General features: G+C 44.7%; 1 protein-coding gene across 2 annotated transcripts in view; it reads left to right on the top strand.

Moving 5' to 3' along the window:
• The first annotated feature begins 977 nt into the window (after positions 1-977).
• LOC139364649 (C-type mannose receptor 2-like) overlaps positions 978-18,353 on the top strand; it is a 43,896-nt gene continuing 26,520 nt past the window's right edge. The window contains exons 1-9 of one of the 2 annotated variants that reach the window (XM_071101577.1): positions 978-1,202; positions 7,153-7,587; positions 12,132-12,305; positions 12,494-12,658; positions 12,969-13,082; positions 14,708-14,851; positions 15,370-15,561; positions 16,394-16,548; positions 16,827-16,931. In XM_071101577.1, coding sequence (XP_070957678.1) covers positions 1,085-1,202; positions 7,153-7,587; positions 12,132-12,305; positions 12,494-12,658; positions 12,969-13,082; positions 14,708-14,851; positions 15,370-15,561; positions 16,394-16,548; positions 16,827-16,931 — 1,602 coding nt within the window. In that variant the 5' untranslated portion in view covers positions 978-1,084. Of the gene's footprint in view, positions 1,203-7,152; positions 7,588-11,434; positions 11,641-12,131; positions 12,306-12,493; positions 12,659-12,968; positions 13,083-14,707; positions 14,852-15,369; positions 15,562-16,393; positions 16,549-16,826; positions 16,932-18,353 lie in introns of those variants that run through there. The other variant, XM_071101578.1, reaches the window with a different exon arrangement.

The following is an 18,353-nucleotide window of genomic DNA, read 5'->3' as shown; positions in this document are numbered from 1 at the left end:
GAGTGTGGTTGTGTGCAGTGCACTGCCAAAGCCACAGATCAATAATGATCAGTGGAGAGGGAGACAGACAGGGCCCAGAGCCATACATACTGCTAATGGTCTGTGTTCACAAGAGAGAGGATGACGCCAACACATCAGTGACACCAGCTTTGAACTGTTATGCTACGTGTGCAGATTGTGCACACACTCCCACATTGTCCAACAATGTAAGATTGTTCTGATTGATGCATCATTCTTGCATTTCCCAACAGATTGACATGGGATTGTTTCCACTCTCCCTCCACCACTACCAATCCCCAACACGGAATCATTCCAGGGGTGAATAAAGACGACTGATTCACGAGGAAGGGACAGCAATACTGTGATAATCAAATCATCCAGAATACTTTCTTCACAACGGTGGAGGCCAAGAAGCCATCACTTTAGTATTTTTTTTAAACGTATTTATGAGTTAGCTTTGTAAAAAGTGTTTTTTGTTGCAATCTCACTTGGATGATCTGTGTGCTTAACTGTCACCTCGCTGCTGATTTGGGGAATGATTCTATGAGCCAGAATCTAGTAAAATAAAACATTTCTGTTTTCAATCTTTACTGTAGTTTTAAATAAGCTAAATCGAGTGTATATAGGTGTAAATATATATATATATATATATAATATTTGTAATGCCAATACCTTATTTTGAAGGAAACAAATGGGCCTAGGGTAGCTAGGCTACATATTCGCAGCATGTAGCGTATCACAAGCAGGGATGTTGTTACAATGTAACAGCGGGGCAGATCTCAAGAAGATGCAAGGTAACAATGTTGGAAGTCTGAGATTCTGAGATACAATGTCGCATATCTGCAACACAATGTGTCTAGTTTGTGCACAACTGTGTATGCATGTGAGGCGGGCTAGAGTATGGTGACGCTGACACAACGCGTCTGCTAACTTCACTTTTAACGACGCACTAAAAAGACAGAGCCCACTCTACTCCTCCTCTCTTCTGCACCCCATCATACTCACCACCACTCTACCCATCCGTGCCGAAAGGAAAGCTTTCAAAAAATTGCTCCGATTTACAATTGACTGAGCAATAGCGGGCATGCCACGCTGCGACCGAAACAAGGATTCGAGGAGGACATGGAAAAAATGCCTTCACTTTTACAAATGCACTTTATATTTATTCATCTTTAGTCTGGAACTAAACAGCAGCGTTTCAGGTAAGAACAATATGTTGCTGTCGAATGCTTCTCGGCTTTTCATTCAAGAGTCGCAGACTCTCTTTGTTATGGCACGTTTGAATATCCACCTAAAGCTTATTTAGCTTTTTTTTGTTTTTGGGTTGGAGACCTGGTGGGATTTTACTGGTACTTTTTAAATCTGAAATTCACTGATGCATTGGAATGCCACGAAAGTCCGAATTCTAAGTGGAACCAGATGTGTGTGTGTCTGTGTGTGTGTGTCTGGGGGGGGGGGGGGGGGGGGGTCTTTGGAAACTTAAAATGCCATACATGTCCTACACCTCCGTGCCCTTCCTCTGTAAGCTGGTATGGGACTGCCCCGCAGGCAGATGTGACCCTTACATCCTGTTATACAATTATGTCCATCTCTTCTCGGTCCCCTTTTTAGTCTTTCTCACTACTGTGTAGGCCTATTGCCACGACAGTGACCTCTTGCTTTTGAACACTGACCTGCCTTACTCCTAGGCATGCTATGGGTCGATTTGTAGAGATTAAATCTAGGTTTTAAAAAAAGCTATATTACATTAATGAAGACGGATAACACTAGGCTATAACAGTTAATTCGAGAAATACCACACTGCCACTCTGAAATGAAGACAAAGTAGGCCCAGTAACCAACTCGACAGTGTCGACAACTTTTCGAGGTGGGCCTAACTAAAAACTGAAATCCTCAATTCCTCCCAAGTGGAAACAGAACTTAAACTTACTTGGCCGACCCTAGATCACAAATCCAGAGGGAATTTAACTTTCAACAAGATCTATTCAGGTCTTTGATATGGGGGTCTACACCGAAATACACATGGTGTGTTATGGGGTCAGAATTAGTTCAGTTGGTACAAGGGAGAGGAAACAATGTCAACAAAGCTGAGTATGATGATTCAAGGTGATGACATAAATAAGACGACCATACACTGTAATTCACCGGGTTCTGTTATTGCTGTGTTATTACAGTCATTGTTTTTGTTTTTTGTGTGATTTCTCTGAGGAAAGCACAGTTGCGTCATCTCAACACAATGTCATGTAAGGGCCAGATATACTGTTGTGTCTAACTGTTACACCTGCAGTGCAGATGTTACTGGGTTTGTTTGCCGACTGCAAAGGCAAGGCAGATCTCTCATTCACATGCTTTCATTCTTGTTTTCCACCATTTCTATTTATTCTGTCTTTTAGACACTTATTCACAACCTGAGGTCTACCTGAGTGTACAGGTCTCAGAACAATCCCTCTATCCCTCTATCTATACCTTTAGGATCATGGAGGAATTTCAGGTCCCACCTCTGTGTCTTTGGACTCAAGCTGTACAGAAAGCAGGAAGCCAACAGCCTGATCATCCCCTAACAAATCCCCCCCAACCACCCACTAAAGGGCTGATCAGCCCCTAACAAATCCCACCCACTCACTGCTGCTTCTCCTCCCCTCCCACTGAGATGTTTCCTGGGTGGGGGCCTACCCCCGCTTCCAGCAGTGTCAGAGGCTGGCCTGGACTGTCATAAAATAAATAAAAACAAACATACTAACAGGCTGGAATGTCCTGTCAATTTGTTGGTTGCTGTTTTTACTGAACAAGGAGATGTTCTGTTTTATAAAGCTTACCCGGTAAACAAGCGTCCCCTTTCATCTCAAACATCTGTCAAAATAAGAAAAAGGTTCAAGGGACAATCCTTTCGTCCCACCAACAGACCCTCATCTAGACCTGGGGGTCTTTAACCTGATACCAGAATCTATCATCGTTGTTGTTCTTATCCAAATAACATCCACCCACACTTTTACTCCAACTTTGCTTCATCATCTATGGGAGTAAAATGTTTGTTATCTCAAATTGATATCCCAATATGGTTCCCAGTCCCAGTGCCTCCATCTCTACAGTACGTCTCACCTCAGTGTGGATCAAGTCAGTCACCTTGGTTTCGTGTACCTCAGCCTCCATTGGACCTCTGTCCTCCAGCTCCGGTGCCCTGCTCACACCCCCACGCCCAGAGAGACCTCATCAACACACCAGCCAGAGTTGGAGGAAAAGAAGGTGGTTCTGGGAACATCAACCTCTCTGCTCTTGGCTCCTTGTGTTCCGTTGATCTTGGCTGCAGGTTTAAGCCTCTCTCTTTTTGCAGCAGGAAACTGGCGTGGGTCTAAGTAGGGTGACGGGGCAGGGAGTGGGAGAGAGGGAGAGGAGGCCTCAGGCTAGATGGGTGTTGTTCTGGTTGTATTTCCCCAAGGTTTAACTTTCGGCAAGATTCAGTGAAGCTGTTCATCTGTGCTTCACTGTATTCACATCAAACACTTTCAAATCCGCTTCTGGAATTACATTCAAAGTTTGTCCTTTACTTGGAAAGAGCCGTCTGAGGTTGAATCAGCACTTCAGAACACAGCTGCAGGGCCCAGCTTTGAGCACTTTGAGAAGTTAAGAGCTTCTACTTCACAGCATCAGTAACATCAGCACCCAGCTTGTTGGGTACTAGTCATGGCCTGTGGGAAATTGGCAATCAAGTTCAATCAAGGTCCAACAGGGAGTCCCAGTTTCACTGCCTTGGTAGCAACAGAAAACCAACATTCCTGTTGTTGTGGCTCTTATTCTCATCACGACAGAAGACAAAATGACATCAGGCGGCTTTTAATAAAATCTCCTAAAAACTCCTCTTACCACACCGTCGGGAGTGTTGCTAAGCCAAGCGTTAGCGTGGCCACAACTATCGTTATGTAAGCCTTGTCAGGGACATCACACACCACTGGAGGCAGCGCGGCTTGCCTCAGAGCATCCGGCTTAAGTCAGCGCTGTAGATGTCCAAAATGAATTCATTGTTCTGTACAGTGTTTTGACAAATTTGGGAAGGGCGAAGTTGATCCTGTAATCTGCTCACAGCTGGGGTGGATTGCCTGTCATGGCAGAGTAGAGCCAATTAAAATAACAAATAGAAAGTCTGGAATATCAGACCCGAGGTAGCTGGGAGCACTGCTAAATGTTTTGGCATGGACCAAAAGCTAAGAAAGATCATTGAGTTGAGAGGCATCAAAGACAGCGACTTTGCTGAGCGGTCTGCTCTACAGGGTCCATACGGTATGGCATTAACAGGACTCAGTTTGTCTTTGCTGTTGGAGATCTGTAGAGAATGCTTGGATAACTGTAGCAAGGTTATTGAACACGTGCCATTTAATGGAAATTACAGACAATGAGTTCCCTGGAGAGAAATGAGTCCATGGAACGTTTTTTCATTCCAGACTGTTATGGATTGTGTTACGTTAATAATAGGAGTCTGACATTATAAACTCATGGAAAGGCAGACTTGTCAATGTTAAGACATTCAGTTGCTTTTTGTCTGTTGGAATCTGCCCCTCATTCTTTAACTTCAATGACGAAGGTGCTATCTAGAACCAAAAAGGGTTCTTCAGCTGTCCCAATAGGAGAACCCTTTGAAGAACCCCTTTTTGGTTCCAGGTAGAACCTTTTCATCAGAGGGTTTTTACATGGAACCCAAAATAGTTCTACCTGGAACCAAAAAGGGTTCTTCAAATGGCGACAACTGCAGAACTGGGCTCCCGAGTGGCGCAGCGGTGTAATGGCACTGCATCTCAGTGCTAGAGGCGTCACTACAGGCCCATATTCGATTCCAGGCTGTATCACAACCGGCCGAGATTGGGAGTCCCATATGGCGGCCGCGCAATTGGCCCAGCGTCGTCCGGGTTTGGCCGGTGTAGGACGTCATTGTAAATAGGAATTTGTTCTTAACTGACTTGCCTAGTTAAATAAATAAATAAATAAAACATTTTGGAACACTTTTCTTCTAAGAGTGCCGAGTAAAGATGTTTCCAGAGGTGCCCCATTACCAGGTGAGAAAAGGTATTTTGACTTCTGACTCTTTACTGCGTCACAATTAGTGGATAGCAAACAGGACTAACAACAGGTTGCTACAAGGAGACGCCTGCAGCAGTCGGATCCAGCTGGTAATTGTATCTGATTACACTGTACAAAGCACTGCCAGAGGAGGCTCTCACAGCTCCGTGGAACCACGCAACCATTGTGTTTTGTAACTACAGTGTTCGCAGCTTCTGGAAGCCGACCAAGGCCACAAGCTGACTATTATTTCTCAACAACGTCGCAAGAGAGGTTGTGTGAGTCTTGAGAAAAACCAGTGCTACACACTGATTGAAGGTCTGCTTTATAACGACTTTGTAGGGACTCTTTTTATGGAGATTCTCCGTCGTTTTAGAGTTGGTAGTGCTGCAAGGGCGGTGTTGCTAGTTCTGTGAGAGAGCTACAGTGGACTGATTAGATGACTTGAGGAGGTTTTTGTGCTACAGGCCAGGACCCCTGTTCTGTGTGTGGACTGAAGTACCCCCATACCAGAACCATCTGATTCAGAAGGGGATAAATGCGGAAGACACATTTCAGTTGAATGCCTCCAAGTGTGCGACTGACTAGGTATCCCCCTTTCCCTATGTCCAGCCCAACGCCCAGTGATCTGTCCCACCTTCCCTAGTTCCTGGCCCCTCAGAGGGCCCCGTGAAGGAGGAATGCTGACGCTCTCTCTTTCTCTCTCTCTCTGTTTCTCTTCTCTGGACCCAGATTCACTAAGGAGAGCTTCTGTTTGTTTTGGGGTCATTCCTTTTCTCTCCTTGCTCTTTGTGTTCGCTTAACATCACAGCTGCTCTCCCTCTCCTCTCTTTCTTCCTGTCTTTCTCTCCCTTTCCATCTCTCGCCCCCCGTCTCTCGCTCTCTTCCACCAGTGCGCACACTTTTGAATCACCTGGCCTTAACCTCCCAATCCCCGGAACCCCCCACCCCCTTGCAGGAGAATAAAAAGAAAATATTGGAGAAGAAGTGGGAATGAGAGAAAACCACAGTGGGTTTTTTGGAAGGCTGTTGGGTTTTCTTCCCGACATTCCAGTCATAGAGGCTGGAGTCCAGCCAGTATCGTCTAGCTAGCTCAGAGTTAAATATCTCACTTTCTCTCTACCTTCTCCTCTTTTCAGTTCATACAGGCTTGGAGTGTATACAGTATACTTACTCTGGTCTTACACAGAGCCTACAGTGGAGACCCAATGCGCATGGCACATTGACACATACATTACTACATGAGGATGAAATAAGCCACGGTACAGTTCATGACATTTCATTGTAACTTTTTTGAGAGTTAACTGTAGGGTCACTCGGTCTGGGTAAATTACTGACATAATTAAGTGAAGTAATGACATGTAATATCATCCGATATTGACAACAGAAACATCTTCAAATATGAAACCAGACATTTTCTCCTGATAAAGTTCCAAACCAGTCCACCAAAACCCCCAAACCGCCCAGTCCTCATTTCATTCTTCAGCCAACCTTCCCTCACATGACATTCAGACCACAGACTCCCCGTGAGGAGAAAGGCCATTCCAGGTCACACGTCTGAAATGGGGCAAATATCCCAGAGTCTGACAGGAAATAACAAATACATAGACATTACCAACGCTAATAGACGCGTGAAAAAATACGTGCAACCACATTTTCAGAGCAGCAGGCCCGTCCAATTAACACATAACCTGGGTCAATGTCTGCTTAAGTTGATACAGGTTTTAGAGCCTCCTATGGTCTTTTAAATACGCAAATTCAATTATTTCTTTCTCCAACTTTTTTGTCTGCTCTGTCATAGATGTGAGAGGAGACATGACAGTGGGCTAGGTATCGTTGTGAGGAAGCTAGCCTTTCGACAGCACCACGACCAGCTGAAATATGCTTGCTCTAACGAAGCAGGACATCCATTAACAGTGATATTGATCGTGTTCCGGCTCTCTCCACATTAGCAGCTAAAGATGGAATCATTTCTGAACAGTGTTATTGACTGTCCTCTCTCTCTCTCTCTCTCTCTCTCTCTCTCTCTCTCTCTCTCTCTCTCTTTGTATCTCTCTATGTGTGTGTCTCTCTCTCTCTGTTTCTCTATCTCTCTCTCCACAGAGCCTGTGAATGGTGATGTGTTTGTGTTCTTCCACGAGGGGGCTCAGGGCTGTCTAGGGGTGCAGGGTCACTCCCTGTCCCTGTCCGAGTCCTGCGAGGATGACGCCCAGAAGTGGAAGTGGGTGACCAGGGGCCGGCTCTTCAACCTAGGCTCCTCTCTGTGCCTGGGCCTGACAACAGGCAACTACAGCTCCAGGGAGGACTTCTCACCACTGGGCGTCTACCCCTGTGACAGAGAGCCTCCAGGGGTCCGATGGACCTGGTACTGTGCCCATGTGTTGGAGAACCTCAACCTGTACATGCCGTCACCCTCGCACCCTGTTAACCCCTCCGCTAACTCCTCAGCGGTGGCCTCGGATGTCAAGCCCCCACGGGAGGGGCTCAAGTGGAGGCTCTTTGGGGACGATCAGGACCTTTGTTCTAGGGCCTATCGTGGTAAGTAGAAGAGCTTCTGCTTCTGGTTTACAAAGTCATTCCAGTTGTCTGATAAATTCAAGTGTAAGTTGAGTCATTCTGGCCAGGAAATGACTGACATGTACAGTTGAAGTCGGAAGTTTACATTACACCATAGCCAAATAAAGAAATTTAAACTCAGTTTTTCACAATTCCTGACATTTAATCCTAGTAAAACTTCCCTGTCTTAGATCAGTTTGGATCACCTCTATATTTTAAGAAAGTGAAATGTCAGAATAAGAGTAGAGATAATTATTTATTTCAGCTTTTATTTCTTTCATCACATTCCCTGTGGGTCAGAAGTTTACATACACTCAATTGGTATTTGGTAGCATTTCCTTTACATTGTTTAACTTGGGTCAAACGTTTCGGGTAGCTTTCCACAAGCTTCTCACAATAAGCTCCTGACAGAGCTGGTGTAACTGAGTCAGGTTTCACAAAGCCTTGCTCGCACACACTTTTTCAGTTCTGCCCACACATTTTCTATAGGATTGAGGTCAAGGCTTTGTGATGGCCACTCCAATACCTTGACTTTGTTGTCCTTAAGCCATTTCTCCACAACTTTGGAAGTATGCTTGGTGTCATTGTCCATTTGGAAGACCCAAGCTTTAACTTCCTGTCTGATGTTTTGAGATGTTGCTTCAATATAACCACATAATTTTCCTCCCTCGTGATCCAATCTATTTTGTGAAGTGCACCAGTCCCTCCTGCAGCAAAGCAACCCCACAACATGATGCTGCCACTCCCGTGCTTCACGGTTGGGATGGTGTTCTTCGGCTTGCAAACCTCCCCCTTTTTCCTCCAAACATAACGGTCATTATGGCCAAACGGTTCTATTTTTGTTTCATCAGACCAGAGGACATCACCGGTGGACCAGAAGCCATGACATCATTTTCTGGAATTTTCCAAGCTGTTTAAAGACACAGTCAACTTAGTGTATGTTAACTTCTGACCCACTGGAATTGTAATACAGTGAATTATAAGTGAAATAATCTGTCTGTAAACAATTTTTTGGTGGTTGAAAAGTGGTTGAAAAACGAGTTTTAATCACTCCAACCTAAGTGTATGTAAACTTCCGACTTCAAGTGTAATTATATAAAGTGATGGTGTTGGTTACTTGTTGGTTGACAAGTAAAATAACAGTCTTGATTTTGTTTTGGTATGGAGCAACAAGACGTTAGTTTGAATCTGGTAGAACAGGGGAGTCAGCCATTTTGCAATAGAAATTACAAGTCAGAATATGGTTTGTCACTATTTCCCCCAACAGTGCTTGTAAATGAAATGCTGAGGCAGGGTTAGTCAGCTGTGTTGCACTGTTGAGGAGGGTACAGCTGTGTCTGTTCAGACGCATGCTGCAATTTTTTTGCCCTGGGCCTCTCTGTTGACTGTATGACTGACTGGCAGCCCGCCAGCTAGACAGCTAAGGAAAGCCCTCTCTCTCTGTGTTTGTAAACTCAAGACGTAAACAGTGGAATGCCCTTGCCCTCGCAAAGACCACGGTAGAGCTGGGACATTAAACCGGAAATGATCGACACCGACCATAACAATCATTTATTGCGGGCATTTTCCTGATATCGTTCATTATGATACGTAGCCTATACTAGAGGAATGTGAAGTTTGAAATGAAATAAGTGTGTTAATGTGGGTGATTGTTAATGGGACAGTTGATGGCTACAACCATCAGACCAGTAGTAGTAGTTTAAAGGAAACGTTTAAAAAACTTGTTGCACATTAATGTTATAAACTATCCTTCTATTTATCATCATCGCATCAATTCAGGCAATTTATCACAATATGGATTTTTGTCCATATCGCCCAGCTCTAGCCTACGGTATGTTAGTGCTTATGTAGGACTCAGGAGTTGAAGCCCCCGCTTAAGGGTTAGCAGTGTGGTTTTGAAGCAAAGCCTTGTTTCCACTATTATTATTATTATTATTCATACAGATATCAAATGTCATAATTTAAGTTGCACTGACAGCCTTTCTGCTGGCCTTAGTCTGTGAAATACTTTCTCTAGCCTGTCTGACTGCAATTAAAACCATATTTCCGACAACCTAAGTCCAGAAAACGACTTCTTTACTTTTCTCCTCTATCTTTCCTCTCCTTCTTTACTTTCCTCCTCTATCTTTCCTCTCCTTCTTTACTTTCCTCTTCTATCTTTCCTCTCCTTCTTTACTTTCCTCTTCTATCTTTCCTCTCCTTCTTTACTTTCCTCCTCTATCTTTCCTCTCCTTCTTTACTTTCCTCCTCTATCTTTCCTCTCCTTCTTTACTTTCCTCCTCTATCTTTCCTCTCCTTCTTTACTTTCCTCCTCTATCTTTCCTCTCCTTCTTTACTTTCCTCCTCTATCTTTCCTCTCCTTCTTTACTTTCCTCCTCTATCTTTCCTCTCCTTCTTTACTTTTCTTCTCTATCTTTCCTCTCCTTCTTTACTTTCCTCCTCTATCTTTCCTCTCCTTCTTTACTTTCCTCCTCTATCTTTCCTCTCCTTCTTTACTTTCCTCCTCTATCTTTCCTCTCCTTCTTTACTTTCCTTCTATCTTTCCTCTCCTTCTTTACTTTTCTCCTCTATCTTTCCTCTCCTTCTTTACTTTTCTCCTCTATCTTTCCTCTCCTTCTTTACTTTCCTCCTCTATCTTTCCTCTCCTTCTTTACTTTCCTCCTCTATCTTTCCTCTCCTTCTTTACTTTCCTCCTCTATCTTTCCTCTCCTTCTTTACTTTTCTTCTCTATCTTTCCTCTCCTTCTTTACTTTCCTCCTCTATCTTTCCTCTCCTTCTTTACTTTCCTCCTCTATCTTTCCTCTCCTTATTTACTTTCCTCCTCTATCTTTCCTCTCCTTCTTTACTTTCCTCCTCCATCTTTCCTCTCCTTCTTTACTTTTCTTCTCTATCTTTCCTCTCCTTCTTTACTTTCCTCCTCTATCTTTCCTCTCCTTCTTTACTTTCCTCCTCTATCTTTCCTCTCCTTCTTTACTTTCCTCCTCTATCTTTCCTCTCCTTCTTTACTTTCCTCCTCTATCTTTCCTCTCCTTCTTTACTTTCCTCCTCTATCTTTCCTCTCCTTCTTTACTTTCCTCCTCTATCGTTCCTCTCCTTCTTTTCTTTTCTTTTTTGTGGCGAGGCAAACGGGCATTTGTAATTTTGAACTGCCATTCCTCACAACTTGCTTTTGTGAAGTCAACAGGCTGCTGAATAATGAATGCCACGGACATTAGTCACCCCGCTGTGTAGCTAGCAGGCTAGCAGCTTGACACGAACCGGCCACTGTTGGAGGAGAGTTGGGAATGAAGGAGGGAGGGAACTTTCTAGGCCTTTCCCACTTTTTTTAACACATATGCCCTACTTTCCATGGGCCTGGCTAGTTCTCTGTGTGTTTTGGTAACATCGCAAACACCCTTCTAGTCTTTCTCTTTTACAGCTCTCTCTCTACCTCTCTCTACCGCTCTCTTTCTCCCTTTCTCCCTCACCCTTTCTCTCTCTTTCCTCGCTCTTCTCTCTCTCTCTCTCTCTCTCTCTCTCTCTCTCTACCGCTCTCTTTCTCCCTTTCTCCCTCACCCTTTCTCTCTCTCTTTTTCCTCGCTCTTCTCTCTCTCTCTCTACTGCTTTCTTTCTCCCTTTCTCCCTCACCCTTTCTCTCTCTCTCTTTCCTCGCTCTTCTCTCTCTCTCTCTACCGCTCTCTTTCTCCCTTTCTCCCTCACCCTTTCTCTCTCTCTCTTTCCTCACTCTTCTCTCTCTCTCTACCTCTCTCTTTCTCCCTTTCTCCCTCACCCTTTCTCTCTCTTTCCTCGCTCTTCTCTCTTCTCTCTCTCTCTCTCTCTCTCTCTCTCTCTCTCTCTCTCTTTCCCCGCTCTACCTATCTTTCTTCGCTCGCTCTCTTCCCTCTCTCTCTCTTTCTCCACCGTGTCTTGGAGAGTTGATTTGCGTTTTCCCCCTGCTGCCCTTTCCTTCATACCCCGCCATCCAGTGGAATGCAGAGGCTACCGTGGCAACCCCTGGGCTTTTTGTCAAACTGTGGAGATCAGGTTTCATTCAAAGTAATGTTCATTCACCTCTCAAAAAATAAGTTTAGTTTATACATGGCAGTCTCATAATAGACTGGAAAAATAACTAAAACAGCTGCTTATAAAGTAGTATCCTTTCTACTCTTGTCAATTGCTAGTGGAAATGACTTTTTCTGGCATCGTTTTTTAGTTTGAGACAGTGTATTGAGTTTTCAAAAGCTTTGTCCTCAGTTATCTATTTTTCAGATGAAAATCGTTTGATTGTTTTTCCATTATCTGGTCTATTTTGGTTTATTGTTTACATCTGATGAGTTTCCCATACCTTTTGGTCCAAAATCACACATTGGCATGTGTCTTCATTTCCTGTAATATATCTAGTATTTATTTCTCATGTTTAATTGCACGTCTTTGAGTACACATATTTGTTTACTCAGTAAAACGGTCCACACAAATCAATATGGGACAGAAAGTGGAGCTTCAGTGCTTCCTAGGATGTGAAGTCTTTCCATTGTGTGCCTTTGCAGAGATCTATACTATCCAGGGGAACTCTCACGGTCGGCCCTGCTACCTGCCCTTCATGTACGATGGCCAGTGGTTCCACAACTGCACCAGTATTGGCAGAGAGGACGGTCACCTGTGGTGTGCCACCACTTTCGACTATGGCAAGGACGAAAGCTGGGGCTTCTGTCCTGTTAAGAGTGAGTCACACCCCCCCCCCCCCCCCCCCACACACACACACACACCACAGACTCTATGTTTCTTTATGACTTTTTCCCCTTGTAATGATCTCTGTTTCTCCTTCCCTCCCCCTCTCTCTCTCTCTCTCTCTCTCTCTCTCTCTCTCTCTCTCTCTCTCTCTCTCTCTCTCTCTTTCTCCCCCTGCCAGGCAATGACTGTGAGACATTCTGGGACACAGACCCCCTGACAGACAGCTGCTACCAGTTCAACTTCCAGGCCACCCTGTCATGGAGCGAGGCTCGCATCAGCTGCCAACAGCAGAGGGCTGACCTGCTCAGTATCACCAAGCTGCATGAGCAGACCTACATCAACGGTAGGAGACCAGAGGAGAGTCTAAAATGCAGTCCTCTGTGCTACAACACGGGAGTGCTTTTCCCCCTTATTCTCGGTTTGATGGAAATGTGTTTATAGGTGTGTTATGAACTGGTATTAAACATTACTGGTAAACAACTATGTATTAAGCGTTTATAAGCCATTTAAAAGGATACCTTAAAATCAAGTGTTACCATCTCTTCCCAACTTACCTCTTCTCCAATACTTTTAAAGAGGTGGAGTGTGATCTTGCCTCTGTTTATATGAGGACATCTTATGTTTTTAAGAGAAGTCTCTCCCCGCTGCTGTAGGTTTGCTGACTGGTTACAGTGCTGCTCTGTGGATCGGTCTGAATGACCTGGACATCAGCGGAGGTTGGCAGTGGGCTGACTCCTCCCCGCTCAAATACCTCAACTGGGAGAACGGTGAGAGAACACTGCCTTTAACCCAACCCAACCTCAACCATCCTCAACCATCTGTTTAACCCAACCTCAAACATCCTCAACCATCTGTTTAACCCAACCTCAACCATCCTCAACCATCTGTTTAACCCAACCTCAACCATCTGTTTAACCCAACCTAACCTCAACCATCTGTTTAACTCAACCATCTGTTTAACCCAACCTCAACCTCAACCATCTGTTTAACTCAACCCAACCTCAACCATCTGTTTAACTCAACTCAACCTCAACCATCCTCAACCATCTGTTTAACCCAACCCAACCTCAACCATCCTCAACCATCTGTTTAACCCAACCTCAACCGCCTGTTTAACCCAACCCAACCTCAACCATCCTCAACCTTCTGTTTAACCCAACCCAACCTCAACCATCTGTTTAACCCAACCCAACCTCAACCATCTGTTTAACTCAACTCAACCTCAACCATCCTCAACCATCTGTTTAACCCAACCTCAACCATCCTCAACCATCTGTTTAACCCAACCCAACCTAAACCATACTCAACCATCTGTTTAACTCAACCCAAACTCAACCATCTTTTTAACCCAACCCAACCTCAACCATCCTCAACCATCTGTTTAACCCAACCTCAACCATCCTCAACCATCTTTTTAACCCAACCTCAACCATCCTCAACCATCTTTTTAACCCAACCCAACCTCATCCATCCTCAACCATCTTTTTAACCCAACCGCAACCATCCTCAACCATCTGTTTAACCCAACCCAACCTCAACCATCTGTTTAACCCAACCCAACCTCAACCATCTGTTTAACTCAACCTCAACCATCCTCAACCATCTATTTAACCCAACCCAACCTCAACCATCCTCAACCATCTGTTTAACTCAACCCAACCACAACCATCTTTTTAACCCAACCTCAACCATCCTCAACCATCTTTTTAACCCAACCCAACCTCATCCACCCTCAACCATCTTTTTAACCCAACCTCAACCATCCTCAACCATCTGTTTAACCCATCCTCAACCATCTTTTTAACCCAACCCAACCTCAACCATCATCAACCCTCCTTTAAAAGCAGATTGATGCTTTTTGTCATGAATCTTCCCCTGGAAGCAGACCTGAGCGATCTTCACTCGATGGGCCAGCTGAAAAGTCCAAATTGGCTATATAGTAAAAATGTATGAAAAGGAAAATGAGCGTTTGGTCTTAATTTAAGGTTAGCGTTAGCAGTGTTAGGGTTAAGTTTAAAATTTTATGATTTTGTGGCTATGCCAGCAAGTGACCACTCTGCAGAGCTGCTTTCAGGGCAATATTCATGACAATAAATGCCAACCTAAGCATTTTAACCCAATCCTCATCCATCCTCAACCATCCTTTTAAACCAACTTCATCCATCCTCAACCATCCATTTAACCCAACCTCATCCATCCTCAACCATCCATTTAAACCAACTTCATCCATCCTCAACCATCCTTTTAACCCAACCTCATCCATCCTCAACCATCCGTTTAACCCAACCCAACCTCTGCCATCTGTTTACAACACTAACACCACAGACTACACAGATAACATCTAACGTGTCCTTCTTTCTATCTCACAATATGCATTCTATTTCAATCCCAGACCAGCCGAGCCATGTGGATGAGGAGAACTGTGCGGTGATCAGAACAGAGTCGTCCGGCCGCTGGCAGAACAGAGACTGCTCTGTAGCCCTTCCTTACGTCTGTAAGAAGAGACCCAATGCCACCCTGGACCCCTTCACCACCGGTACGTCTGCCTAGTCACCTGTCGAGACTCTAGACCTCCTTATCAAATCCTCCCTGCTAAAGCTTCTACAGCTGTAGGAGCTTCATTTGATCACTCTTCTGTTGCTGAGAATTTTTCTTGCAAAACAGGAAAGCACATTTTTAGTATATTTGAGTTTCTAGAAAGTTTTAGAATGTTTGTAATTTCCACTTTCAAAAGTCAGACTTGATTTTCCTTTACGTAAAATGTATCAACCCCTACAAAATGTCAATTTGTTACAATCCACATAAGAATTCACATTTCCTGTTGCTGCAGGCTTATTTTCCCGCTGTGGCAAACCGGCTCAAATTAAGATACATCTGTAGCTTGTTGTTTCATGGATAGTTACATCCCCTGTATGTGAGCAGTTAGAGTCATAGAAAAGAAATCATAGATTTGTGTTACCATCGGGTTATATGCTCGCTACTGTATTAACAAATAGTTAATATAGGGTATATTTCCCTTCTGTTTGCTCTCTGTCTCTGCTCTGTGGGCTGCAGACTCGTGGGCGGATGATGAGAAGTACGAGTGTGATGTGGGCTGGCAGGCGTTCCAGGCAGGCTGCTACAGACTGACGTCAGAGAAGGTGGACTGGGACGCTGCTCAGAAAACCTGTCAGAAAATGGAGGCCAACCTGGTCAGCCTCCACACCCTGCCTGAACTAGAGTTCATCATCAACAACATCAAGCGAGGTACACAGATAGTGCAGCAGGTCACGGAAAGGTGCCTCAACCCGAAGACAGGCAGCTACACAGATAGCACAACAATGTACATGTCTCGAAAGGAAGCTTCAACTTTGGTGTCAACAGTTTCTCTCACGGGAGACAGTTGATCTTGGTTCTTGTTTGTGTTTATATATAGCACCTATGTACAATTTGTTTATGTTGTTTACCTGAAACAACAACAATGAAATGAAATAAAAATATAGAGTACCAGTCAAAAGTTTGGAAAGTGTTTGGTCACTACATGAGTCCATATGTGTTATTTCATAGTTTTGATATCTTCAGTATTATTCTACAAAGTAGAAATAAAGAAAAACCCTTGAATGAGTAGGTGTGTTCAAGGGTTTGACTGGTACTGTATATAATAAGTTATTTACAACTTTTTCACCACCACACTATGAGGACAGGGGTTGGCATACTGTAGTTCCACCCTGCATACACTCTTAGAAAAAAGGTGCTAAAAGGTTCTTCGGCTGCACTCATTGGAAAAACCCTTTGAGGAACCCTTTTTGGTTCCAGGTAGAAAGAACCTTTTTATTTCCAAGTAGAACCCTTTTGGGTTCAAAGTAGAACCCTTTCCACGGAGGGATCTACATGGAACCCATAAGGGTTGTACCTAGAACTAAAAAGGATTCTCCTATGGGGACAGCCGAAGAACCCCTTAGGAGCATTTTTGTTGAAGACTGTCTAATACTCCAATCCACTCACTGCTTCTCCCATCTTGTTTCCGTCCTAATGTGATTGCTGTAGTGTCTCCTCCTCCCTGCTCTGTGATAGTTATCGTCATATCTCTGTGTGTCAGATGTGGAGGAGCTGTGGATTGGTCTCCATGACACGGCTATGCAGATGGACTTCCAGTGGACAGACCACACGCCCGTCATCTTCACTTACTGGCATCCCTTTGAGCCCAACAACTTCCAAAACACCCCAGAGGACTGTGTCACCATCTGGGGACCCGTGAGTGACCCTTGGCCTTTGACCCCTATAGTCTGGACCCTTCGTCATCTCACAGCATTGTGTTCTCACTGCCAACAAGCCCTACAGAAAACTATTGTTTATACTCTGCAGCTGTGCCCTCTCTCTTTCTGTGTGTGTGTGTGTGTGTGTGTGTGTGTGTGTGTGTGTGTGTGTGTGTGTGTGTGTGTGTGTGTGTGTGTGTGTGTGTGTGTGTGTGTGTGTGTGTGTGTGTGTGTGTGTGTGTGTGTGTGTGTGTGTGTGTATGTATGTATGTACAGGAAGGCCGCTGGAATGACAGTCCCTGTAACCAGACCCTGCCGTCCATCTGTAAGAAAGCAGCCCAGAAGACTGACGGACAGGCACAGGACCACGGGTGCAAACCAGTAAGATTTACTGTAGTCCCTTTCTTTATTTCTCTCTCTCTACGTTCTCTTTTTCCCTCTCCCTTTGTCTCTCCTCTGTTTCTCCTTTTCTCTCTCTCTACGTTCTCTTTTTCCCTCTCCCTTTGTCTCTCCTCTGTTTCTCCTTCCCCCTCTCTCTCTCTCTACGTTCTCTTTTTCCCTCTCCCTTTGTCTCTCCTCTGTTTCTCCTTCCCCCTCTCTCTCTCTACGTTCTCTTTTTCCCTCTCTCTTTGTCTCTCCTCTGTTTCTCCTTATCTCTCCTCTGTTTCTCCTCTCCTCTGTTTCTCCTTCCCCCTCTCTCTCTCTCTACGTTATCTTTTTCCCTCTCCCTTTGTCTCTCCCTCTCCTTCCCCCTCTTCTCCTTCTCTTTTTCCCTCTCTCTTTGTCTCTCCTCTGTTTCTCCCTCCCCCTCTCTCTCTCTACGTTCTCTTTTTCCCTCTCTCTTTGTCTTTGTCTCTCCTCTGTTATCTTTTTCCCTCTCCCTTTGTCTCTCCTCTGTTTCTCCTTCCCCCTCTCTCTCTAATGTTCTCTCCCTCTCTCTTTGTCTCTCCTCTGTTTCTCTCTCTCTCTCTCTGTCTCTCCTTCTCTCTCTCTCTCTCTCTTCTCTGTCTCTCTCTCACTCTTTCTCTCTCTCTCTCTCTCTCTCTGTCTCTCTCTCTACTTTCTTTCTCTCTCACTCCTTCTCTCTCTCTCTCTCTCTCTCTCTTTCTCTCTCTCTCTACTTTCTTTCTCTCTCACTCCTCTCTCTCTCTCTCTCTCTCTCTCTCTCTCTCTTTCTCTCTCTCTCTCTACTTTCTTTCTCTCTCACTCCTTCTCTCTCTCTCTCTCTCTCTCTCTCTCTCTCTCTCTCTCTCTCTCTCTCTCTCACTCCTTCCTCTCACTCCCCCACTCATTAGTGTGCTTGCTGAAGGCAAACAATTCCATCTGTTATTCCCCTCCTGTATCTATTGTATCTTTCTTATTCTGTCTGATCTGTCGCTCCCCGCCATCCTTACTCTGCTTCCCTTTATCTCCATCTCTCTGTCTGCCTAGAAACGCTCTATTCACAGTTCTAGCAGCGTCACGCTGTTCTAACTCCAGATGCAGACAGTCAGCACTGGCACTCTGAATTCAGATGGTACATATTTGAGTGCACCCCCTCACACTCTTCTCCCCCTCCCCGTGCACCCCTCCGCCCCTCTGCCCTCTGACCACACGCCACCTCCCCTCCCGCCCCTGTCTATATTTGCTCTGAATCACTCCCTCAGGGCCAGGGAGATCAGCCAGACACCCTACCCCCAGACAACCCCACAAATGTGTTCACATTCACAAAAAATACCCACACACAAATTAACCATATCCACAGGTCTCACATCTGGTAAACCCATCTCTCTTTTTATCTCTCTCTCTCTCTCTCTCTCTCTC

Source organism: Oncorhynchus clarkii, chromosome 13 (assembly GCF_045791955.1).
Source record: "Oncorhynchus clarkii lewisi isolate Uvic-CL-2024 chromosome 13, UVic_Ocla_1.0, whole genome shotgun sequence".
In the NCBI taxonomy this organism is placed as follows: Eukaryota; Metazoa; Chordata; class Actinopteri; order Salmoniformes; family Salmonidae; genus Oncorhynchus; species Oncorhynchus clarkii.
The sequence above is the reverse complement of the archived record's forward strand: the minus strand, read 5'-3'. Positions and strand labels throughout refer to the sequence as shown.